This window comes from Cebus imitator, unplaced genomic scaffold (assembly GCF_001604975.1).
Source record: "Cebus imitator isolate Cc_AM_T3 unplaced genomic scaffold, Cebus_imitator-1.0 Scaffold174, whole genome shotgun sequence".
Classification (NCBI taxonomy): Eukaryota; Metazoa; Chordata; class Mammalia; order Primates; family Cebidae; genus Cebus; species Cebus imitator.
The window spans coordinates 1931789-1959106 of record NW_016107489.1 but is presented as its reverse complement, the minus strand read 5'-3'; the positions used below and the strand labels follow the sequence as shown (position 1 = coordinate 1959106).

The 27318-nt window shown below is 38.8% G+C and overlaps 1 protein-coding gene across 33 annotated transcripts in view; it reads right to left on the bottom strand.

Moving 5' to 3' along the window:
• The window catches only part of DLG2 (discs large MAGUK scaffold protein 2), a 1831252-nt gene that overhangs the window by 57797 nt on the left and 1746137 nt on the right, over positions 1 to 27318 (bottom strand). For all 33 annotated transcript variants that reach the window (XM_037744434.1, XM_037744428.1, XM_017544957.2 and 30 more), the window contains 2 exons: positions 24003 to 24179; positions 15104 to 15179 (listed from right to left, as the gene is read on the bottom strand). In XM_037744434.1, the coding sequence (XP_037600362.1) occupies positions 15104 to 15179; positions 24003 to 24179 (253 nt within the window). The remainder of the gene's footprint in view (positions 1 to 15103; positions 15180 to 24002; positions 24180 to 27318) is intronic.

Here is a 27318-nt window from a genome sequence, read left to right as displayed (position 1 = left end):
AGCCTACACTGTGTCTCCCACCTAAACATTTCCTTGCGGTGCCTTTCAGATGCTAAATGCAAGTGAACTGTGTTTTCTATGACATGCAGGGCCAGCCAGAGGAGTACATCACATTTATAATGTGAGAGCATGTGAGTGGCTCAAAGGTTTCTGAATCTTTCATTTTTTTTTTGGAAGAGAAAAATCAAACATTGCTTGCTAAACTTGGAATACTAGCTGATAAAAAAAGTATAGATCCTCACTTGGCTAGGATTTAAATTCCTCTAAGATTTTAGAGATAAAAGCCATGAAGACATATAAACACACTCCAAGGTAATAAAATATCTTCAAACTACCCCCCGTACTACTTTTTGAGAACCCTTCCCCTCCACCCTCCTTTCCTATCCATACTGACTTCACAGCCCCGCAGGTTCATTTTTATTTCTGTTTAGACACTAGTGATCACCAAGTGAGCCTGTTACTGTGACCAACTGTTCACTTTAGAGCCAGAGAGAACATGCTATTGTTTTCCTTCAATGCTTCCTCTGCCTGGGGAGGAATTTTTGCACCTTGATTGGACATGCCATTCACATAACAACTGTATTCCACTTATGAGTAAATGCACTTGCAGTACTTAGCACAGTGCCTGGAAAATTGTATCTAATAAATGACATTATTACTCTCTACTCATTCTCAAGTCTCATGTCAGTGGAGCTCATCCCAGTAGAAGTTACTTTATTTGACAGCAATATCCACTATGCAAAGATTTCAAGGAAATAGGATGCTGTTACCTACATCATAGCCTGTTATAGTTCTAAATGCAACCAGGCATGAAAGGGGTTAGCATGGTAAATGCTCAATAAATGATAGGTATTTTTATTATTATTATATAAGCATTGATTGTTTTTTTTTGCCAAATATTACACTCAGCCCTCCAATGGCAAAAAGTGCCTATGCAAATTAGAAAAACTTATACACACTTAGGCATATGTATATAACTAAGTGTATCTATAGAGTGTGTGTATGTATACTATGTGAGATGTAATTTAAAATGGTAAAAATGAGAATTAAAGATAAATAAAAAAAGAAGCTTGTTCCTGGGTATTTTTAGCCCACAGTAGATTTAAAACAGCAAACTCAATGTGGGAGGGGGCCAGACTGAGGGGCTGCTCCAGGCAGCTATCTGCTGACAGTGCCAAGAGAGTACAGTTGAGCACTGTGCAACTGGGCAAGAAAGCCCACCAGGTGTGGGTCAGAAACCCAAACACAGTGCAAAGAGAGCAGCCACAGAGGGTATCTGTAGTACAACTGAGGTCCGGAATTACTCAATGACTCCAAGGCGGCAGTCTCAGCACTACGGGCGGGGTAAATGGCACGGAGTAAGACCCAGATGGGGCCTGTGCAGTGGTTCTGCAGTGGGCTGCACTGTAGAGAAACAGCAGTGAAAGAACTGACTCTTCCGTAACTCTCTGCAGGTGCAACTCCAAAACTTCCACACAGCAGCCACAACCATGATTACATTGAGGAAGAAGATTTGGTTTTACTAAAATACCACTAATCACATTAATGCTGTGATTTTGAATTTTGTTGTTACAATACACCAGTGCTACATACATGGTGTTTAATTTGTAAATTATTTGAACATTATAGACAATATGCGAGCTATAAATATAAGGTATTTGCACTTAATTTTGTGTTTTTTTATGTATTTAGGTAACATCATCATAAAAAGACTTAGTCAACACTTGGGGGCAGAGGTGCCCGGAAATATTATTTTATTTAAAAGGGGACCTTATGTACTCCTCATCTAATGGTATTCTTGTCAACATTTAACGAGAAAAATCCTTATATTTAGTAAAAATGCTTGGCTTATATATAATCTTCAAAAAACATCAGTTGTATTGTTATCACATTTAAAAAATACTAATCAAAGTCAAATTCTTTATTTGCCAAATGTAAGCTTTGCCTATAACTGAGAAGGGGGTAAACACAGAAGTTCAGACAGCTCATGGGATGAGCTGGGTGGTGGGGAGCTTTTACCTGTAACAAAGCAATCATTTCATTCATTAGCAATCATAGATTCATATGTGTCTTTTTCTGATGATCGTTTGGGCTTAGACTGCTAGCACTCCACTTCACCTAGAGGCAGCAGACTTTGGAGGCATTCACAGGATGCCTTCCATGAATGAGCAGTGAGAAGGTTTGTCACTCACATTGACCTCATGAATTTATAATATTATAAATTCATTATAGTATTAATTCTTTGGGCAGGTGAGCACAAGCCAATTACAGAGCAAAATGGTGGCTTCCTGGGGCCCTCCAGGAAAAACCATCACATCCGGAGTGCTCAAAAATCAGTTTCAGAAAGTGTTAGTGATATCTTTACAAATGCTCATGAAGCTGTCAAAACATAAAAGGCGAATGGCATATCTGCAAACTTTTTACTTCCTTTCAAGTGAGACAGGCTTTCACTTATACTGACAAGTGCTTGTAACACATTTGAGACAGCCATTGGAAAAGTTCTGTTTGTAGTTGTGTCACTTAAATTTCTCAGAACTCTTTGAATCAATGGAAACTGCATTATGGTTATCACTACTAACAAATAAAAGATGTTTCTCATAGCTTCCCTATTGTTACCTATGTGTACCAACAGCCCTGGCTGCATGGAAATTACTTTCCCCCTTTTCTCGTACAGGGACTTCAAGTGCACAGAAAGGGACAAATCATAATCCTTAGTCATGATATACCTTTCATTGTTTCATGCTTTCACATTAGGTGGCAGATTTATGGTGCTTACTGTGTTCTCATAGACAGAAAGACAGATAGCTAGGTAGATAGGTAGATAGATAGATAGCTAGGTAGGTAGACAGAAAGGTAGATAGATAGATAGATAGACAGATAGACAGACAGACAGATAGACAGATAGATAAATAGAGTCGGCTACACATGGATGTTTTTCTTGAGAGGTATAATTTTGATTTGACTCAACAGCCTTCATTCTATGACTCTGATGTAGCTCACATCTTAATGAGGCAAGTTTACCCCTCTTACATGTCCCACTTTACAGAGGAGTAATCTGTTTCAGATGACATGGCCAGTGGCATAGCTGAGATGGCTATGTACTAAGTTTGTTGTTCTAGTTTGTACTAGGTTTGTTGTACAAGTTTGTTGTAGTACTTACTAGTACTAAGTTTGCTGACTGCCTATAAAGAACAGATCATGTATTGGGAGTGCCAACTTCAAAGGAAATCCAGATCTTTTCCAGACCATTTAATGTTTGCCAAGAGCAAGGGCAAAGGCTTAGGCGTCCTTGTTTTCCCCCAGGCACTGGAACAGTGCTGGACATGAAAGACGTCTTGTAAACCTTCACAAATTAAATGAAACTGTATACTAAGTAAATATTCATGGGCCTCCAAAGAACAGTGTCTGGCTGTGTGACTGCAGACAGGTCACTTATTTCTTCTGACCCTGCCTCCTTATTTTTGAAATGGATAAGGTACAAAAGTGCTCTGCAAATAGAAGGGCTTATTTTTCGGTATCCACAAAGAATTTTAGTCCTGGGGTAGGAGTGGATTTATCACAGCCAGCTTTCTGGTTTTAACCCGGCAGACAGTCTATAAAATTAGTTTCAATTTTAAAAAGTTTATTTTAATGACAATTTTATTTGTTCTGTCCTGGGTTGGTTTTCAGTTTAATTTGGTGGTCATTCCAGTATCATGCATAAACTGTCATTGATTTCTGATAACACATAGCAACGGCTAAATGCTGCAGAGTTGATTTGGCAGGTAAGGCAAATGCGAGGTGTTGGAGAGATACCTGCTAGAGCATAGATCTAAAAGCATACAGACAATTTTAATTTTTAGTCTGAGCTCTGCCAAGTTTATTCTCCCTTCTACCGTCTTCCTAGTAGGCACTTACTTTGCACCATTTGCCTTTTACCTCTTCCCTACCAACTGGTAACTCATTCTGTTGAGGATCCTCCATACATTCATGAATGGCATTTTTAACAATCTCTGCCATGTGCCATTGCCATCTGTGGGCTCTCTTAAATCCTAGGTTGCAGCCACGGTGATTTCTCCCCTGAGTCATCCCAATGTCCTCCCCTAGGTGTCTCCCTACTCCACTCACTCCCAGGTCTCCACCATCCATCCTCCCAGTAAGAGTCAACCTCATTATTCACAGCCTGTCACTCCTCCATCCAATAACCTTTAAGGGCTCCCCAGGACCCAAAGAATCGCCTCCTCAACAAATTTAAAGGAATACTTCATGCCCTCTGATATTGGGCCTCGAGCTATGTTTATAACCTTACCACTGCCCCGCCGTGTGTTCTCATCTAATGGAATACTTGCTGGTCACCAGATAGCATCTATTAGTTTACTTTTCCTCTTGCTGTTTTCTAAGTGTGAAAGTACACTTACTCTGTAGTTGTCAAATCCTCATAGACTTAGCTAAAATGTTACCTTTTCTTGGGACCCTTTCTTAATTGCTCTCACATGGAGGAGGCTCTTTCCATTTGAATACTCATTAAGACTCTATTCATGTCTTGCTAAACTTTTTTGCCTTATGCTATAGCTGTGTGTATATGTATCTGTGTGGTGTGTGCCAGAAAGAACATCTTGGGATGGCAGAGGTGGGGTCCTATTCATCTGTGTCTCCACCCAGTGGCCAGAGCAGTATACAATGCATACGGCAGGAACTTGAAGTCTATTTATTGAAAGGAAAGGAAGTAACACTCAGATCAAGAGAATCTTTCTCTAAAGACAACAATAAATTATTTGATTCACAAGCTATAGCAATAAATAAATAAATAAAATAACAATGTGAGCTGTGCCTTCTAATTTACATGATTTTTCTCCTAAACACCACGTTCTTTATTCTCACATTATTTAATTCAGTACTTACTGGCTGAATGCCATGAACTCTTTTAGGCCCCAAATAAGTCATAGTCTTGGCCTTCAAAAAGCTTGCTATCTATTCTCCAGAGTTTATTATTATAGTTGAAAAATCACTTCTCAGAAAGAGAAGCTATTTGCTCCAGGTCATATAGTCAGAAAACTTAAGAATAGGATAGTCTAATTTTAGAGCCTACCTTCTTTAAAAATCAAAAGGCAAAGTAATCAGGTATTTTTATAAATATTTAAAAAATATTGGAAGCTGTTGCTGAAACTCTTTTCCAACATTACATGAGCTATTTTTTTTTTAAAAAAACCTTTTTCCCCACATATAAACACAGTGTAGAGTTAAGAAGCAAGATATATTATTTTTACTTGCTAAAAGTCTGGCTATAATTATGATAGTGAGGAAGCCAGATGATGGGACATTCACTTCTGTATCTTTATTTTTTAGTGTTGCAAGTGAAACATGCAAGCTCAAAGGTATGATTGTAGGCCTATTACCTCAGAGTCAGATGAAAGGAAGGCCTATAGTAAATCAGAATTTATTCATTAATAATTCTCAAAGTAGAAATGGGTTGAGCTAAATTTTCTGAATAATACTTACCTTATATTAATCATGAGAAGGAAATTTAACAAAAGCTCAGTGTTCTCATCTGATAAAACTATACTTGTTTTATATATTACGTAACCACATATTACATACCTCCTATTTATATTACTTTGGTCTCCCCATCACTACTTGAATGGATAGAATTAGCCATGGCAATGACATCTGGAATTACTTCATATGTAGAAATCTTAAAAAATATCAATTATTTCAATTTGCTTGCATAATAACAATATGTCATCATGCAGGGCCCGGTTCTGCCACTTACTAGCTGTAGGAGCTTGGGTAATTTACCTATCCTTTCTAAACTTCAGTTTTCTCATCTGCAAAATGGGCATATTTATAATATTTACCTCACAGGGTTGCTGTTAGGAGCAAATGAGAAATGCTTATAAAAGTAATATGTAGAAAATAACAAATCCACAGACGTTCAGGCTAACTGGTATCCTGAATGAGATTCAATGGTTCTCCAAAGCAAAAAGCACTGATAAGTGTGTTCTTCGGGAAATTCCTACAGGTAGCTACACAAGATAGCAGAGAACTCAGAAACCATCCGGATTTGCAGCCAATGGCAGGGGCGGGGGGCGGGGTTTAGAAATCAGCCCTGCTGCCATGCTACACCTTCCTGCCCATTAGAGTCAGCCAGTGGTAACTGCTATCCCTAACCAAAGAAGCACGTGGTCAAAAACACCCCTTATGCAAATGCACGCAGGGCAAAGTTTTGGCAACTCTCCTTTCTTCCCCTGTGCAAAAGCAGATTTGGAATCTAAAGAAAAGAATACTGTTAGGAAGTTGCCCCTTCTAGCCTTATAAGAGGGAGAGTTTAAGAGGTATGTGCTTGTAGGTAGGGGTGGGCAAAAAGTAGACTAATGTTTCTAACTACTTTACATATATTATATCTTTTAATATGATTTCTATTTTTGTAAATTCGGCTTAGATAAGTTACGAAAATTGATAGAAGTTGGTTATTTTGTCTGATACCAAATTTTTCCACTGTGCCTGTGTATCTCAACTTAGTGGCAAGCCTAACACAATCTCCAGGGAGCTTGTTAAAATGCAGCGCTCCTGCCTCCATCCCCAGAGATTCTGACCCTGAAGGACAGGGGCTGAGCCTGGTCATCTCCGTTTCTAATAAGCACTTCAGCTGACTCTGATGTAGATGCTGCAGGCTACACTTTTTTTTCCTGCTAAAATTTTCAGATTTCTTCTCTCTTCTCCACAGCTATTCTGCGGTCCTGGGTCAGGTCTTCATGTCTTACCTGCCTTATTGAAATGGACCCCTGCCTCTGGGGCTGCTTCCCTCTGGAAATTTATTTCACACTGCAGCAAAGTAATGTGCTAAACTCTAATATAACCTCTACTAAATTCCTCCCAAGGCTTTCCACTTCCCTCAAGATGGAGGCCCTTCATGACCTGGTTTCCAGCCTCTTTGCTTTATCTCTGGACAGTTAAAGCTTTGTACTTATGTAATATTAAGCTTCCTTGGCTTCCCTGAGCACACTGGGCTGTTTCCTGATTTCTGCCAACAACACTCTTTTCATCCTTTTATACCTGACTAGATTTGACTGATTCTTCAAGGCTCATTTTGAATGATATTTCTTTTAGAAACTAAAATATATTATATAACACAGGTGTGTGTGTGTGTATGTGTGTGTGTGTGTGTGTGTGTGTGTGCATGTGTGCATACAGTGGACAGATTTTTCAGTTATAACTTATAATACATTTTGTATTTAAGGTGCCGATTAAGTTGGCATTTTCAGTGGCAGTACTTTTGGTACCCAGGTGGTAGATGATAACTCAGAAATGCACGCGCACAAAAATACATAACAAATGTAGTTTATTCTCCATGCCATTCCATAGAAGAGCAGTTTCCTCATCAGCAACTTGAGACAAATAAACAGACTATGAGGAATATGTAAAATATGTACGTTTTCATCCCCAAACGCTCCTTGAGTTCCATCGGCTTTTAGGGTTTACATAGGACCCACCGTAATGTGTCTCAGATATGCGGACTTGACTGGGATCCCCTCGAGAATCATTTACAGAAAAGCCAACAGCACATCTGGATCAGACAATTATCTGTGTGCTGGCTCAGGTGGTTCTCAGTGGACATGTGAACTCAAAGTTAGGCTAGATATGATTATCACTTTCAAAAGAAAATGTAACAAGTCAGAAGGTGTCCTCATGTTGGGCTACTGAATCTGCAAAATTCCCTGGATGTATGCCTACCTTTGTTCTTTGTATATAATAACATAAGATTGGTTAAAACCACACTGCATGCAGTATAGGGAAAGAAAAGGTGAGCCAGGAAGACCAGTGAGGAAGATGTTAGAAGGCCTGGAATAAGAGAAGTAATAATAAAGACATCTGGGAGCAGCCTCTTCTGAGTTTATTCACCTTGAGGGCAAAGCCTGCCTTCCAGATGCCCCCTGGAGTGTGGCAGTATGGCTCTCTTTCCACCTTTCCTCTGTGGATCTCTAGGTCACCTCTGGACATTTGAGATCTTTGCCTGGCTCTGGCCATTCCATTCATTCAAGCTCCATTAAAGAGCTTTCTTTTGAGGGCGGTAATGACATTTCTTTTGTCAAAATGTCACTTTGAAGGTGTTACAAAATCAATCTCCATAACTCATTCGGGTGAAGCAAATATAATTCCCATCTTGCTAACGAAACACTGACTGTCACAATGATTTTTTGATGAACAACACAATGGCAGGCTCTGCTACCAGCTCTCTGTGTGTCCCAGAGAAATGACTCTCAGTTTCTTCATTTGTAAATGAAGTCAACTGCCATATGGAAAGTTCTAAGAATCTACAAAATAGAAATGAGATTTCCCAATGCCAGCTGCAGTTTGATTTTGGGAGTCTGCTGTCACCCAATCACTGTAGCTTCTGCCCCATCCCCTCTCTCACAATCAACATCTCCTCTTAAAGAGAGATTAAGGCTTTGGAAAAGGAAATAGAATATTACAAGGAAGAATCGGGACAAACATCCAAGGAGGATAGTCCTCTCTGATCTCTTTAGAAATGATTTCCTATTTTGCTTTCCTACAGCCACTGTTTTAAGCTCAGGTTTTCAGAGTATTACACCCAGAATACTGTAATGGCTTTCTCAAACATCTACTTCAGTCTCTCTCTCTCCTCTAACCTTTCCTTCCCACAGTTGCCAGGTTGATCTCTTAGAAATCCACCCTGAACATTCCATTTCCGTTGCTCTAAGAAGAATGCATTGAGTAGCTAGTATGCTTCAGGTAGACATCGTGCTAGGTGCTGGGGCACAAAGATGTGTAAGTTCAGATCTTTGTCTAGAAAGACCTCATAATGCAGCATGTACAGGCGATGATATGGGTACCTTCAGCATATTAGCCCAGAGAAAATCACCTGGTCTGGTTGGCCACAACCCTTAAAATTCTTTATTTTTTACAGGATAAAGTATAAGTTTCCTGGGAAATTTTAGGCATCAGAACTATCTTGAGTCTAACTTTCCAGTTCTGTGTCCTTTTATTCGCCTTCATAAACTGTTCCTTGCAATGAAAGTGAACCATGTTTTACTTCACACTTATCCTGTATCTTACTCCTAACCCCAGTCCCTATCTCCCTAATCCTTCAAGGCCCCCTAATCCAAATTTTCTCACTTCCAAGCTGGAATCTCCTTTTCTGCACTGAAAACATGTTTATTTTAAATACACATAAAAAATGTGTATTTCTGAGCTTACTTTAGAATGTCCTTCAGAAAGATGTGCATCATCCAGGAAAACCATCTTCTTCCTCTCAAGATTTAAGTTTATGCCCACATTAAATTTTGACAAAGCGAAACCCAATTCAATTTACTTCTTTATTTTTCTTAAATTGCACAAGTGTTACATGGTCTTAATAAAGAAGAAAGCATGCTATAGTAAACAGATTATGAACTTTGGAATCAGTCAGACATATATTCAGGTTTCTTCACCTCTCTAAACCTCAGTTTCTTTAAATCTATAAAGGGGAAATAAATGATTTCCTTTGAAGTCTAATGGTGATTAAGAGATGAATGTATGCCAAGCACTGTGGCTCACACCTATAATCTCAGCACTTAGGGAGGCCAAGGCAGGAGGACTGCTTGAGCCCAAGAGTTCAAGACCAGCCTGGTCTTGAACTACAAATTTGTTTTTTTTTTTAAACAGAGTCTTGCTCTGTTGCCCGGCTGGAGTGCAGTGGCGTGATCTCGGCTCAACATAACCTCTGCCTCCTGGGTTCAAGTGCTTCTCCTGCCTCAGCCTCCTGAGTAGCTGGGACTACAAGAATGTACCACCACGCCCTTCTAATTTTTGTAGTTTTAGTAGAGACAGGGTTTCACCATGTTGGCCAGGATGGTCTCGATCTCTTGACCTTGTGATCCACCCCACTTCAGCCTCCCAAAGTGCTGGGATTACAGGCATGAGCCACCGCGCCTAGCCACATTTTTTTTTTTTTTTTAAGAGAGGTGTATATAAACTGTTTCGGTTTTTATAATGGATACTCATATTACTTCGAATAACAACTATCATCTCTGTTCCGTCCCAGCCCAAGGATAAATAGGACTATTTATTTATTTATACCATACCTTACTTTATAAAGGGTTTACAACATAAAAGGGACACTTATACCTCACACATTGCTGACATATAGTAAAGATACTGATAGCTCTCTCATATTCTCTCTTATACATATTTCCCTTTATTAAATTATAGACTTAAAAATTAGCATAAATCACTAAGTGGTCATTGAGTTTTCAATGCAGAACAGCTTGATTCTGAAGATTATGCCATTTCCTAAACCTCTCAATAAGTAACAGAATGGCTGGTTAATAATGAAATTGATTTTAAAAAGAAGGTAGAAGGACAAGAAAAAAAAATTTAAGGGGTGCTTAAATTTTCACCAGAGGCTGGTTTGACTGAGACTCATTAGGAACTTAATACACATTCCCAGGGGAACTTAACTGCATTGAGATCTGGGGCACTCAGATGGGTCTTAAGGAAACCTGTCCAAATAGATGGCTGTTTGAAGTTTAGGGGTCTGCACAGGCTGGACTTACCTAGGCTACTGACACAACAGCCCACTTTTCTTTGCATGTGTAGACATAGACTTTGTAAAGGCACGCAGAGTGGATAGAAATCCTGGGTATTTCATTTGTAGCAAATGAGCACTTTCAAATGAAGAACCTCAGATTTCCTCATGTATACTTTCAAAATCCAGTAAGCTTCCAACCTCATAGCCAGGCTTTCTATACAAGCTTTCTGGCCTTTCTGATCTTCTTTGTCAACCCCGTTTACTACAACTCCCACTATGACCTTCGCGCACTGGTGTCCTTGACTTTCTTGACCCTATTCCAACATGCCTGTGATTTCCACTACCATGTTCTTGCTTTTTCCTCTGTATGTGGCAAACTGCTCCTGAAAATTCAAGATCTCATTTAAATATCACCTCTTTGGAGCCTTCTCTCTTACCTCAGGCATAATTTGTAATGCTCTGCTTCCTCTGGCTTCAACAGAATCAGGTATAGTGTGGAGTAATGGAAAGGGCAGGCTTCTGTTGTCAAAATGATCTCAACCTGATGCTTGCACCTACTAACTGTGTGATCTTAGGCAAGCTAGTCAATCTTCCTGAGGCTTAGTCTCCTGATTTTTAAAATGAAGACTGTTCATTCCTTAAATATATGGAAAACATCAGTGATGGTGTATTATTACTGTTTGCCTGCCTATATTTCTCTTTTTGAGCTTGTTGCAATGTTAGATCTTACACACACACACACACACACACACACACACACAGAGACACACACACAGACAGACACACACTTGCAACACAAGACACCCAGCATAGTGCCTGGTGTTTTGCAGCACTCAATGTTACTGCAATCAATGAAGAGGTCTGGAAAAGTAACTCAAGCACTGACAGTCACATTAAAGTCCAAGTTCATCTATAAAGTGCTCTCTGGCTATTCCTGTGACTGTTAATTTAAATTCTTATAGCTCGTGTACATACGACTACTAAGGCTCTTGTCACAGCCTGCTTTCACAGATACTAACTGAATCTAAGCTCCTCCAGGGCAGTAACCTTGGCTTTCACTCTGAACTCCTCAGGACATTTCACAATGCTCTGAAAATGCCAGCTAATGAAAAGGTTATTTAAAATACCCTATTATCCTACTCATTCCAGACAATTTTCCTCCTTACTTGATGCTGAATTTACCTCAAGGTCCCAGAGGATGAGGCCTCTGCATCAATGACTTATTCCTATAGTCCTTGCCTTTAGTTCACAGCGAGTGGCATCTCCTGACCCCGCTTTCCCAACTCTCCAGAGAGTTGTTCTCTCCTTTCCTCAGTGCATTTTATCTCTTGTTAATGGTCCTTTGCTTTCTACTTCTGGACAAGTCTTCTTACTGATGTATTTTCTCATAGGGATTTGGAGAACTTTGATTTATTACCAATTAATGCATGAGCAAATCTCATGGAGAGTTACTAACATAAGGCGCCCTAAAAAATCATTGAATCCAGCAAAGCAAGTAGGGAATAATTCCCAATGTTGTGCTAGAGATGACTCAATCATGCCACTCTTTTTTGCTTCTGTGATCCTATACAGCCTCAGAATCCTTTTTCAAAACAAGACACCAGATATAAACTATCAATCCATTAGTCTACATAGGAGTTGAAACTTGTTTGATATCTCTGACGTAGTTTAAAGGTTTTATTTTGGTAATAAGGCCCAAAGAATAATAGTGACTTAGTAGCGAGCTGAAACCAGAACCCAGATTATTGACCCTTCTGATTTTCTGTTCAGGGCTTCCCCTCCCAGATTACTCCTCTCTTTCAATAGCCAAGTCCTAGAATTTACATCCTGTTTGTTGGCAAATACCTAATGGTGTTTAACATGTAAGATTAAAAAGCACATCAGATACATTTCAGGCTTACTGAAAAGATATCTAGCCTCTCACTGATGTTAGGAGCTCTTGGGGAAAAGGGCCTATGTTAGACTTTGGGTCCCTCTAAAGTTCTAGTCCTATTTCTGGCACATGTTAAGTATTCAGTAAAAATTTTGTCACATATATCCAACTCTATTTGTATGTCTGTCTATCTATCTATCTCAAACAAATAGGAGGTCTACCTTAAATTCACAAGTAGCATTTTCTTGAAAGAACTTTATGTCATGATGTCACATACCCTCACTTCTATTTATAATGACATCCTATGTTTTCATACATTTTCATTTCATTTGAATGTTTTAGGGGAGGATAAATTATTATGTCAATGACTGGGCTATCTTATGATTCTTCTACTTAAAAATAGAAAGGGCAGTGCTGTTATTTGGACCTCAAAATCCCTGAGAAATGATAAACTTTTCTTCTTCTTTTTCATGGTGACAGCGACTGACATAAATTGTCGTTCTGTATGATATTCACAAGCGACAATTGTTAGGCTAGAAAGGCCAAGGAAAGGATATGAAGAAAAAAAGGATATGAAGAAAAAAAGAACAGGAAGAGAGAAGATGGGGAAAGTTATTTTACAACACAGCAGTAAGATACTAGTATTATCTCTTCAAAGAATAGATTTTAAAAGCTATACAAGCCACAGCTAACATCATATTTCATGGTGAAAGACCGAATGCATTTCTCACAATGTCAGAAATAAGACAAAAATGGCTACGCTTGCCATTTCTATCTAATATTATTCTGAAGGTTCTAACTGGTGCAATTAGGCAAGCAAAGAAGGCATCTATATTTGAAGGAAGGAAGCAAAACTCTCCCTTTTTGCACGTACATCTTGTATATAGAAAACTCTGAGGAATTTACTAAAAAACTGTGGCTTTAGCAAGGTTGCAGGATATAAGAATGATATACAAATAATTATATTTCTGTACATTTGCAATGAACAATCCAAAAATAAGATAATTCATATGCAAAAGAATACATAAAAACTAACTCAGCATGGATCAAACACCTAAATGTAAGAGCTAAAATTATAAAACTCTTAGAAGAAAATATGATATAAATCTTCATGACTTTCATTAGGCAATTGTTTCTTAGATGTGACACCAAAAGCAAAAATAAAAAAGAAAAAATACACACATTGGACTTCACCAAAATTAGAACCTTTTGTGTACCAAAGAACACTATCAAGAAAATGAAAAGACAACCCAGAGAGTGGGAGAAAATATTGTAAAGCATATGTCTCATGAGGGATTAATAACCCAATTATATAAAGAACTTCTATAACTCAACAATAACAAGACAACCCAATTTAGAAATGGGCAAAGGATCTCAATAAACATTTCTCCAAATAATATATATGAATGGCCAATAAGCACATGAAGATATGCTCAATATCAACAGTCACTGAGGAAACGAAATCAAAACCACAATGAGATACCACTTCATACCAACTAAAATGGCTATAATCAGAAAGACATATAATAAAAAGGATGTGGAGAAACTGGAACCCTCATGCATTGCTGTGGAAATGTGAAATGATACAACCACTTTGGAAAACAGCCTGGCAGTTGCTCAAAATGTTAAGCATACAGTTACTATATGACCCAACAATCCCGCTCCTAGGCATGCAGCCAACGGCAATAAAAACAAATGTTCACAGAAAAGTTTGTACACAAATGTTCATAGTAGCATTACCCATAACTAAAAATTGGAAACAACTGAAACATCCATCAACTGATAAACAGATTAAATGTGGCATATTCATACAATAAAATATGATTTGGCAGTAAGAAGAAATGAAGTACTTATACATTCTACAACACAAACGCATCTTGAAAACATTACGTAAGTGAAAGAAGCAGTCACAAAAGACCACATGGTGTATAATTTCATTTATATGAAATAGCCAAAATAGGCAAATCCATAGGGACAAAAAGTAGATTAGTGGTTGCCTATATTGGGGTGGGTTGGGGTGGGAGAATTGGGAAATGTTAATGCATATAGAATTTCTTTATGGAGTGATGAAATGCTCTAAAATTGATTGTGGTGATGGCTGCATAATTCTAAATACTCTAAAAACTACTGGATTGTGTTTTTTAAGTGGGTGAATTACACTGCATGCAAATTTTATCTTATAAAGCTATTATTTAAAAAAAGATGTACAGATGTATTTGTGAGTGAATATTCTAACTTTGATGGCTGAATTTTAGTAATTATATCTTCTATGTCTGTCACAACAATCCATGCATTCATTAGATAATCCATTTTTCCATAATCACTGTCTTAGCTTCTTAATGTGAAAGAGACTAGATACATTTTCTGATGAGCAGAAACTTTTTATAAAATCCATCCTTTTAGAACATTAATTTAAAAGGACAAAAATTAAAGAAACAAAAACCACCTAAACTCTCTTGTTATTTTTCATTGTAGTCATTACATCACCTTCATCAACACATTGTTTCTGCTAACCACTTGCAGCTTTACTCCCAGTGTTTAAATATATTTACCATAAATCCATTTCATCAGAAATGGCATTATTAACTTCAACAATACATTTATAACAGTGCTCTACTGTCTGGTAGCTACATAATTTGTTTACTACTGAAAACCTAAATGTTAATTATAGTTAAATCCATGGCAACTTAGAGAACTTGATGTTTCTATCATTTTGTACCTACCCCTTTCGAATCAATCACTCCAGGTTTGGCATTAAACTTCACTGTCTTCAAACGGGCACGTTCCTTTCTTTCCACCCTAAAGCAAATTGAGAATAAGGAGTCTGTCACATGACAAGGCATTTATGACTAAGTTCCTTATTAAGTGAAGAACACCTTTTCTGCCTATCCTTGCAGCTCAAATAAAATGTATTCTAAAATATTTCCCTTCCTTTGTTCCATATAAAAAATCTTGCACAAAGTCTCTAAGTTTCTAACATGTTCCTTGAAATTACCCTGATACATATACTGAGAGTCACAGTATTTGTAAGTAACAGAGACGTAGAAGAAGATATTTATTATTTAAATGCTTAAATAATTAAATCAAAATTTATTTCAAGAAACCACAGTCCATAAAGATTAATGTCTATACTAGAGACTAAACAAGCTTTTCCTCCCCTCTTCCCTTATCTCCTCTCCTTTTCTTCTTTGTTTTTCTTTCTCTTCCTTTTAAGAACACCAGTGTATTTAGCTTTACTTTTTAACCAAACATATTAGATATAATCTTGAGCTTTCCTTTTCTCCAATGCCCTTCTGTCATCTCTGCTGATTCATGGTTTTCCTGCTACTTCATTTATTCATTAAACACTTACTGACTATCTACCATGTATCAAGCAAGGAGCTGGGAAACAAAGAAAAAATTCTAAGATCATGACTGCAGTGAGTTCTTAGCAATGTTCTTTTGGCAAGAACAGCAGGATAAACAAATGCAGAAAATGCTGTAGAACCAGATGGCTGATATCAAAGCGGGAGCACCTATCTCACTGGGAGGGTGCAAAGGAGAAGTAGAAAGCATTGGGGTGGACTTCTTGGAGGAAATGTCAATTCATCTGAGATTGAAGGATTAGAAAGAGCTTGTTGGTAGGGAAATTTCCGGGTGATTTTTCATAGAAAGAACAACATATGCCTCAACCTGAAGGTATGAGTAAGCTACAAGACTACAGAGAGATTCTAATATAAGGTATGCAGTGGGTATACAGGATAGGGAGGTGAGGCTACCGAGGTGACAGGCTCCTTATAAAGGGTATCCATCCACATTAAGGACTTGTTTTTTCCTTGGGGAATCATCATGAGTTCTTAGAGGATATAAAGCAGCGAAGTGATAAAATCAGATCAGTTTTAAATAAACAACCCTGGTGGAGGCAGAAGACAGACCAGAGGAAGGAAGGAATAGGAAGAGGCGGGGGGCCTATTTAGAAGCTGTTGCCATAGCCCAGGCAAAAAATAATGAGAAATGATAGTGGGATGGAGGAGAGGGAATGGCTTGAGAAATATTAGGAAAATGAAATTGGTTGAACTCATGCTTGTTTGAAGGCCAAGGTTGAAAAAGAGGAAAAGAATCTAGATATTTCCCTGATTCTTCTGTGCCTCTCCAGTTAGACATGATTGCTCCTTTCTGACTGGAACAGTCTCCACGTCAGCATTGCCTCTTGATTTCCTTGTGTTTACTTATGTTTGCACTGTATATACAAGGTTGGATGTACCTTAAGGTACAAGCCCACATATCACTCAATGGTGCTTTATAGCAAGTCCTCAATAAATAATTGTCCAGCAAAAATAATATTCATTGCATTGTTTTAACATGACTTATTGTTTAAATATTACTAGCTCTAATTTCAAAGATATGAGGAAAAAGAGAAAGAAAAAATCTGAACTCACAGAAACAATGGTTTATGAAATCTAAGTTATTCATAGATCAATAATTAACGGCATACTCCTCTCTAACTGAGAGCTCTTTTGTGTTCCCAACTGAAACACAGTGAAGATCAGGGTTTCTATAGTTACAGAATGGAATTGCAGAATATATTTATTTCTCTGTGAGAGTAGAATATCTGAGTGGAAACAGCTGAACAAAAATTTTAAAATCTAACTTCATATATTAAAATAATGTGAAGCCAGGCATGGTTACTCACACCTGTAAACACAACACTTTGGGAGGCCGAGATGGATGGATCACCAGAGGTCAGGAGTTCAAGACCAGCCTGGCCAACATGGTGAAATGCCATCTCTACAAAAATAATAATAAAAAAAATGAACTGGATGTGGTGATGGATACCTGTAATCCCAGCTACTCAGGAGGCTGAGGCAGGAGAGTTGCTTAAATCCAGGAGGCAGAGGTTGCAGTGAGCCCAGATCATGCCGTTGCACTCTACCCTGGATGACAGAGTAAGACTCTATCTCTCCCCAGAATTAGTATAAATAAATAAATAAATACAACAACGTGTTACACTGAAGGTTTCTACTTGCACCAGACATACAACAGTTGGGGAGAAAGCAAGACAGATTTAAGGTAAGATAAGCTGCCCAATGGAAAATGCTCACTGAGAAAATGCTTCCTTTGAGCTTCATCACTTCATCACCTTTTCTCGATTTTAATCCAAGTGCAAACGATAATTGATATTCATCTCTTTGTATTCTTCTAAAACTGTTGTTACAGCTGTAACTTTATTCCACCTTTTTCGAACTAGGCTAATGATGGGAAACCACTAGTTCATTCAATGATGCGAAAATGACTGTAGCATGCAGAGAATATGTGATTATTTGATCAGGGTATGCAAATAAATTCTGCATAAACCCACAGAACTCACACAGGTTCCAAACATACGTAATGTTAGAAGGAACTCAGTATTCAGCTCTCAGGACTGTTTGGACAGAGCATTCTAATTGCGCCCCATGCCCTGCACCCCAACCCCACTTCTATATTTATCCTTTTCAATTTTCTTGAGAAATGTCTCTATTATGCAGATTTTAGTGGTTCATCCTTTAAATCTTAAAAAGGTTGCAAAGTATATTAAGTCAGCCAGACACACATACTCACTCTCTCTCTCACAATTTGCTATAGTTTATTATTAATCTTCAAACAGATAATAGAAAAAGTAAAGAAAAATTAAAATTGAAGCTTTATGGAGGTCACCTAGTTCCTGTTCACTCATGAAGGAAGCTGAGAGGTTTCCTATTTGGGTTGAAAGTTTCATTAATAATAATAACATAAGTGGCCACTAAAGTTGCAACATACAATTATTAACAAAGTTCCTTCACATTTACATCATCTCATTTGGTACCCATAATAACCTAATGATTTAGATATTATCAATTTCATTTTATAACTGAAGAAACTGAGACTTGAAGCGTGCCAGTTCAGAAAGAGGTAGACACAGAGCCTGAACACACATTCTCTAACAGCTAACTTCAGTGTCTGCCACAGGCACTCAATTTGGGAAACCACATCAGGACCTCCCAAGCCTGCCTTTATCCAAATTCTTAATAAACGTGAGATTTTGGATGTGGCATCCACAGTTTGAAGGCACATACATATCCTTAGAAGTCTGGGCTGAGGTTTTCATAAATAATAACCAACGTACCCTGGCATCCCCATCTTCCAAATGTCCTGAATGCTATGAATATTATTAATTATTAAATAAACCACAAACAAATTTACACATACAATCATCGAGGTAGTAGTGTACCATAACAGGTTGACATCAAAATTCAGAATACATTAACTTTAAACATGGAAATCTGCTTAGTTAAATCCCGATTTGAGTTGATCTCTCTCCTTAGCACACCAGCAACCCTAATAGTGCGATTCCATCACAGAGGCTTGCATGAAGGGTAGGTGAGTAAAACTCTTATGTAATCTCTTGGGGTTCTGTGCAATCCTCTTTCCTTGAGAGCATGTGTCTGTCTGTGGCTTATCTTCCTCATCTGCCTCAGCCCTTTCCTCTCTCCTAGCTCTTTCTGGGATGCATGTGAATGGTTTACTGCTGAAATGAGAGTTATCTGGAAAATAGGGCTCTAAATCATGTGGTGTTTTTGTTTCTAGCAACAAAAGCTCAAAATTTGAAAAATGGAAAACAGCTATCATTGGAATGTACACTGTTAGAAACTATGCTAAGGACTTCACCTATAAGAGCTATAATCCAGGGCTTAACATGGACTGGATACACAGTAGGAGCTTAATGAGCCTTTGTTGAATGAATAAATAAGTGAACTCTAAAGGAGGCTACTAGTTCTTTACCTGCATGTGAAAACTAAGGCCCAGAAAGTTTAAGTGAACTGCTGAACAACCAGTTTCCCACAAAATGTGATTCACCATTTCATAACTTACTTTCTTGGTAAGAATCTAGGTAAAAATTTAGCATCACTTTCTCTCATTGTTTTACTCAGTAAGACTTCTTTGACTAATAAATATTAAGGTCCAAAGGCTTTCACCGAAAGAAATGGTGGACCACCTGAACAGACGGACCAAATCGCAATGAGAACAACTGCCTTACTTCCCCACTCACACTTAAGCAATTAATTAGATTGTTTGAGCAGAAATAATCCTCCCTGCCGAAGTCTCATCTCTGACCAAAATACCAAAACCATAAATGGAATGGCAAAACTTGAGCAATCAATTCTGACATTTCACATTTCCAGAGAGCACCAAATGGCTATGCTTTAATAAGCCCAACTGTCTCCTTCTCCCTCTCTCCCATCTGGCATTTTTAGGTTCTGGCCAAACCCATAATTGGGTCATGCTTGGAGAACTGGACAGTGGGAACATCATTTGTCCCTGGGAGTTCCTTTCCTGGTGCTCCACAGGCCCTGTTGGAGGGAGAATTGGAAGGTCACCCACATTAGTGGCCACAGGCTTGCTCTGAAGGCTAGGTGAGTACATTCTTACGTAATGCCAGCCATAAGCTGCCATCTGAGAGCCCAGGTGACCAGTCACTGGGGAGCAATGAATAGACACTTGGCTTAAGAGACCATGGGACAAAAAGCAGCTGGGTCTCTTGCACACTATGTAATCTCAGAAAAGTGATTCTATGCTAACAGTCCAGATTTTGAAGTCGCACAGCCTGGGTTTGAATTCTGCCTCTTGCACTTACTAGATCTGTGACTTAGGGTGGTCCTCAACCTCTTAGGATTTCAAAGTTTGTGTTTATTCAATTAGAGCTAATGTAGACTTTAAAAATTTACAGCGAAAGTTAAATGAGAGAATACAAGATATTTGTTTAGCGCAATGTCTGATCTATAGTAAGAACCCACTACACAATAGGCTGCTACTAAGATGATTATGATAATGTTGTCCATGATGTCACTTGTCATCACTGGTCCCTATTTCCTTATCTGTAAAAGGGAAGTAATACAGGTGCCCTATTTCAGGTGCTCGTTGCCAAGGTCAGTCCCTTTATGCCAGGTGGGAGCAAGACATGGACTTCTATTTCTCCCCTCTTAAGAGACCCTGAAATGTGGGCCACCAGACTTGAGAGGTGTAGGGCTGAGAAGAGCCCCAAACCTTTGCAGTTGCTCATAGAGACATCAGACATTCAAACACAAAGGCATGTGTTTGAGTCTAGGCTTAGCCCCCTGCTGCCACTGTATTTTGGCAGACTCCTTAAATTGTCTATTTCCTTACTTGGCAAATGCTCCTAGGGTGGTGTTCCTGGTATAGTGGAAAGCCATCTGTCCTTGCTGTCAAAGAGACTGGTTTGGTCAATGGCTGGCTGTGCATTCTTGGGTAAGTTACTTGACATCTCTGATCCTCAGTTTCCGTATGAAGTTTTTGTGAAGATTAAATTGAAATCATGTATGTGAAAGCACCTGGTGCAATACATGATCAGTGCTGTAAGCAGATGGAATTCACTGTGTCTGCTGCCCTTTCACTTTCCTTGCCTTTACAATATAGCCCACATTGCCCTAATCACAGAGTAGCTGTGCCACAGTTACATGCTGGTCCCGCAAGTGATGGGCTCCAGGCAATGAACCAACAATAGTGCCTGGTACTCAGATGCTGCCCAAACAGTGCTTGCTGAATTGAATTTTGTCAGCTCTTATTTGTGTACCTTTGCAGGGCAAGATTGCATATGACTTAAATGCAGCTCTGTAGCCTGGATTCAAATTCCAGTTCTACCACTTACTACACGGGCAATTTCAGGCACATTAATGAATCTTTCGGTGCCTCCATCTCTTCATTTGTAAAATAAGGATAATAATAGCAACTTACTCATAGGGTTGTAATGAGGCTTAAATTAATAATTGTAAAGGGCTTACAATAGCATCTAGCATTCAATAGGAATGTTTTATTAAATAAAATTTATTTCCCAACCTCAGAAAAAAAAAAAAAGAAGGGGGAAGGTGATAATATTCATACTCTTCATCTTATGGTTTCATTTTGGAATGACTAAATGACATTATCAGTAGAGAAACATTTTTGTAAGAGGTATAAAGTCATACACTGATGTTATCCATTATGAGATTTAAAAAAATTTCCCGATCAGCACTCCTCAGAAAACAGGCTAGAAAGAAATTAAAAACTGAAAAATAACATCAACCTTATAAATGTAGGTTTTACACCGCACTAAAATAAGTACATGAGTACTCTTTGTGGGGTAGGATTATAAGGGATTTTTATTTTCTTTATATTTTTCTAAATGTTCCCACTTTTCTACAATGAAAGTTATTACTTTTACAAATACTTAAAAGAATAAAAGTAACTTCTTAAAAAATAAAATCCTAAAAAGAAAACTTGGCAGAAATTTATTTACAGCTATAAATTTTATACATATATTTGGGAGGTGGAGGTACTGCACTTTTCATAAAAAGTAGAACGTAAATAAATATCAACATTGCAATTACTAATCAAATGTATTTTGCAGGTCAGGTATACTCTGGTTGTTAAGATGGGTCTCTTCTAAAATAAGAGGGAAATAACTAATTCAAGAATGATTACTATCATGTAGAAAATTATTTCAGGAGGAATTGCATTGAGAATGTTCCTGTGGAGAAAAATGATGAGCTAATTGAACAAACGACTTAATAAGATTGGTTAGAACCACAGAACCTCATGGTTGGAAAGAGGCAGAAAATGGTATAATTCAACTCCTGTATTCAAAGTTGGAATCCTTTTTCTATCTTCCCAGATAGTCCATGCCATCTTTAGGCAGCTCCAACTAGTGAAAGGATTTCTTTAAAATAAGCTGACATCTATTCCTGCATAGCTTTCCTTCCTCCACCCTATTTCTATCTTTGGGGACATAATTCAACAAGATGGCTCCTTCTTCTAGAGAACGGCTCTTCAGACAGCTCAAAATAATTAAATCAAAGCAAACCAAAATGCATGTTGTCTTGATATTTTTTTATTTGAAGTAAATGGAAATGGAGAGATGTGGAATATAACAAGCCAGTGCTGAGTCAATGCTTTAAACATATAACCTTTCAGAAAACACACACAGCTATGCTACAGTCAGAATGCCCTGGCAAAGCAATGTCAGGCAATTATCCAGGGGCCAAGAGGCTTAAAGAAACCCAGAGAAGTCTGTTGGTGGGAGATCTACAGGCACTGGCATGGGGGATGGGGAAGTTCTCTGGAGTTTCATCACTTTCACTGTGACTCCTCCCAGCTAAAGGCAAGAGAACAGCTGAGGACCAGGGAGCCCTCTGCTTTCCATGCCACATTCTTCCCCAGGCTGTGAGACCACAGGCAGAGAGAGGAGAGGATCAATTGTCTCAGGAGCGCAAATATCCCACAGAGTTATTCTGAGATTTAAGTTACATCTTCCCGGACAGGCGGGGTAGTTCACACCTGTAATCCCAGCACTTTGGGAGGCCAAGGCAGGTGGATCAAAAGGTCAGGAGTTCGATACCAGCCTGGCCAATACGGTGAAACCTGTGTCTACTAAAAATACAAAAATTATCTGGGTGTGGTGGTGCACGCCTGTAATCCCAGCTACTCAGGAGGCTGAGGCAGGAGAATCACTTGTACCCGGGAAACAGAGGTTGCAGTGAGCCCAGATCGTGCCACTGCATTCCAGCCTGGGCAACACAGCGAGACTCCGTTTCAAAAAAAAAAAAAAAAAGTTACATCTTCCCACTACAGTTTGTAGTAGCTCAATCACTTGATGTGTAGAAGCACTTGAATACCTAGCTTCACTGGGATTTTTTTTACAAAGGCATTTTGGGCATTTAGATGTGAGGATCAAAGCCCTTTGAGAAATCTGCAGCTTACGAAAAGTTAGTGCCTGCTTTTATTAAGCATCATTCCTGACTGATATTGTACTGTATCTAATCTCTGGGATACAGCTAATTTCTGTTTTTTGGACATCTTGGTGCCAAAGGGACATTTGTGAGAAGAAAATTTCCTGTCTGGTGATGGATCCGCTGGGACAGATTAAGGAGTTGGCTGTTCTAAAGGGCATTTCTGCTTTTCAAAAGCAGAGCTGAAGAAATGGTTGGAAGAGGAAGTGTGATACTCTTGATTTAGGAAACACTTACATACAACTAAATACCTAAGTGACTATTGGAAGCTGTGAGGTAAACAGTAAAGAAAACAGTAAAAAATGAAAAAAAAATTTTAAACCCAGTCCTTAGACCTCATCAGATGTTTGACAGCTCATATTCCAAGCATCTGAATTTGAGATGAAGGTTTTCCATTCTTTTCCACCAATATTTGAAAATATAACATAGCCAGGACCTTAGCCCAGTAAACTGCCTACTTCATTTGCCTTCAACTTGGCCTTTCTATAAAATTCATTGGTAACTTCTGGAAATGAAAGGACTTAATTTGTAAGTTGGCACGTGAGCTGATAGGCACAAGCTTGCGCATACACACACTGGTCAAAGTTTTAGGAACACAGTGTTAGCAGATCTGCTTTCTTCTTTTATTTCTTGTCACAGGCACCAATTTTGACAGAACCCTAATATAGGAGAAAGAGGATTTTTAATTCATGTCACCTGTCACTACTGACAATTTTCCTGCAGGTTGACTATCCCATTTAAATAAATTTAATTTTGTGAACAGTTTCTCCCACCTTCTTCTTCTCTCCTCTCCGCTCCCTGGATAGCTGAAAAGCAAATATTCTGGTACAAAAGGCATTCTTACCTCCGTTTGCTGGGGATGACCCCCATCTCCTCGCTGTCCCCCTCCAGCATGACTCTCCTGGCTTGCCACCACTCATCGTCAGAGGCATTGATAACATGGAGAATATCTCCGTATTTAAAACTAAGTCCTTGACTTGGCAGCCCACTGTCCTTGCTCTTATCATAGTCGAACATGGCTCTGGAGGAAAGGACAAAAGAGGACACTGTTAGGAGTCTCTGGCAGCACAGATTTAGGATTTATGGTTTCAAACGTTCACCCTTGCTCTGAAAACCCATCATCACTTGATACCAACTCCCGGGGCAATTCCCTGGATCACAGTCCACACTCTCACTGCTTTGGCAACAAACTAAAGTTAGTTCTTGCTTCTTGATGGTTACTGGGGTATCCTATAGATCCCCCAAACTGAGATCTGCTTCTTTTCTTGGAGACCATCAGATGTTAGAAGGTGATAATAGGAGATGAGAAAGTCAGTTTACTACCTAATGGGAGATTATTTTCCTTCCCATTACGATCAAACTGTTAAAATTACTCAAAAAGTAAAATAATAAAGAGAAACAGGGCTATTTTTCTAAATGAAGCATTTTGCAGTATCAACAAATCATCTCAGATGTATCAGCCTGTACAACTCTTTGTTTTATAATGGGAAAAAATGGTCACAAATGTCTATGCATAGTAGGCTGTGATTCTTCCATTCAATGCAATATTGGACCACCACTGCAACAGAATGAAAAGGTTAATGTAATCACCTGAATACATGCTTAAAATGCAGTAAATTTAAAAATCTATGTGTATGTGTATGTGTATGTATGGACAGATAAAAAGTCATGTAAACAACACAAATCTTTTTGCTTCCATACTATGCCGAGCTTACCTCATCACAGCACTTAAGAATTATTATTCTTGCTTTCTGTATCATGCTGTCCCCACTAAAAAGCATTTGCTAAGCATTTGTTAAGGCCAATGCACTGTAATACGTATGACTGGCAGCATGAGAGAGTTGGAATCAGAATCAAAATGATGAACAAGACCTCAGAAACTAGCTGTCATCATTAAGAGGTGAACATTTGCCACCACTCCTATGTCGTCCATGTCCTGCTGTATATCCCACATTCAAAAATCACCACCTTACATATACAGTATGATTTTCCTGGAGAAGCAGATTTCACTACCTCTCTGTTTATTCCCCTTTGATTTCATTCTAAGAATTTCCTTAGAGTATAACCACTACGCATGCAAAACTAGCAAGATCTGGGGAACGGATTTTTCTAAAAAATCTGTTTTATTTTAGATTTTTCCACTGTGAGGACCAAGTGTGGTTTTCTTCTTCTTTTTTTTTTTTTGCCCATCAAAGAAATGTCACATCTGCTGCCATGGCAACAAGAAAGAGCTGAAGACAGAACTTTTAAATACAGCAGGAAAAATATAATTACTTGCAACACGGTCCCTTCTTCCATTGACACTGACTCCAAGAGATGGAATTTGGAGAGAGTCTCTTGGTCCAAGCTCCCAAAATAAATCATTTTCACCTTGACCACCTCTGTCAAAAGCTCAGACAAAGCCCCAGTCAGGAACAGGGAGCTGGGGAAAGGCAAATGCCCACCCCTGATGCTGTCACTTCTCTGATCCTCTGATGTGACATACATTAGTTAACATTTTTGAGCCACAGGTTTTTTGATGCAAAATGAGTCTAATAACAACATTCACCTAGAACTGCTGTGATCCTTAATGAAATAACACATATGCAGCCCTAAGCCTATAGTAAGTACAGTATAGCAGAGTGGAGTACAGTGTGGTTATGAATATAGACATCTGGGACCACGATCTGCTCCTACTGTGTCTTAGTCTTACAGCTAGTCAGCTGGGCAAGTTACTTAGTCTCTTTTAGGCTTTGGTTTCCTCATATACAACATAGTGATGATGATGACAATGATGATAGCAACTTTGATAATACCAATTAACATTATTGACTTGCTGTATGGTTAAAATGTTATGTAAGGTAATATATGTAAAGCATTTACAAAAGGGCCTGGCACACAGTGACAAACAGTAAGTATGAACTAACGTTTTTATTATGATCTCCCTTTCCCTTTTTGGGTAGATGTTAATACAAATATTTTCTATAGATTCTACTCTGTGCAAAAAGTAGTTACCATAGCAGGCCTGAGACTACTGTTCTTGCTTGTAATGGTGGCCCTTGGCTGACATCTGGGAAGTTAGATTTTCGGAGGATTCCCACGCATTAGAATGGCTTACTCTGTCTAAACTGTTTGTACAAACAATATCATTTATACAGAACACCTGCTTTCTTTCTGGGAGTCTGATATTGTGGTATGTGCTAGGCAGAGGCTGCCTACGTGACCAGCCTCCAGTAAACCTGGACATTGAGTCGCTAATAAGATTCCCTGGTAGACAACACTTTGCACCTGTTGTTGCAATGTGTTGCTGGAATAATTGGGCACTTTCTGGGTGACACCACTGTGAGGGAACTCTCAGAAACTTGCAGCTAGTTTTTTCCAGACTTGGTCCTATGCTCCTGCTCCATTATCTGAGATTGTTTCATACCTTCTTTTGCAGTAATAAATCAAAGTCATGAGCATGATCATGCTGAGTCCTGTAAACTCTCCTAATGAGTCATCAACCTGGGAGCTGTCTTGGGGAACCCCAACACACATTCTATAGATTGCAAAGCATTTTTGTGTACGTTACCTTGTTGTGACTCAATCAGTTTCTGTGAAGAAGCTATGACAGATACAGTATTATCCTCCCCACTTGTTGTTGTTGTTGTTGTTGTTAAAAGATGAGGGACATATCTAATGGGGTCCACTGACTGACTCCAGAATATATGGCTTAGGGGCAGCAACCTAGGATAAGAACTTTGGTCACCAGGTCCAAATCTAGTTCAGTACTCTTCACGTTGCCCCCTCATTCAACCTGGGAGGTGGTGGTGAGGAGGTGTGGAAGATGATAACCATGATGGCTACTACTACTTACGCCCTCACTGGGTGGCCTTGCACCTTGTAGTCATTGTCTTATTTGATGTCACAGCAACCCTAAAGGTAAAAATTAGTATCTGCACTTAATAGATGAGGGAAGAAGGCTCAGGAAGTTAAGGAGCCTGGCCCAGGTCACACAGACACATGTGGTGGAGGTTAAATATAAAATGAGGTGTATCTGACTCCAAAATCTGCTTTCTTGGTCATTTTACTATATGGCTTAATTTCCCTACTTGTTGCCCCCTGGCCATGCTCATGATCTAGCAGTGCCAAAGACTTAATCTTCCCTTCAGGGCTGACAACTGCTTCTTTCCTAAATTCCT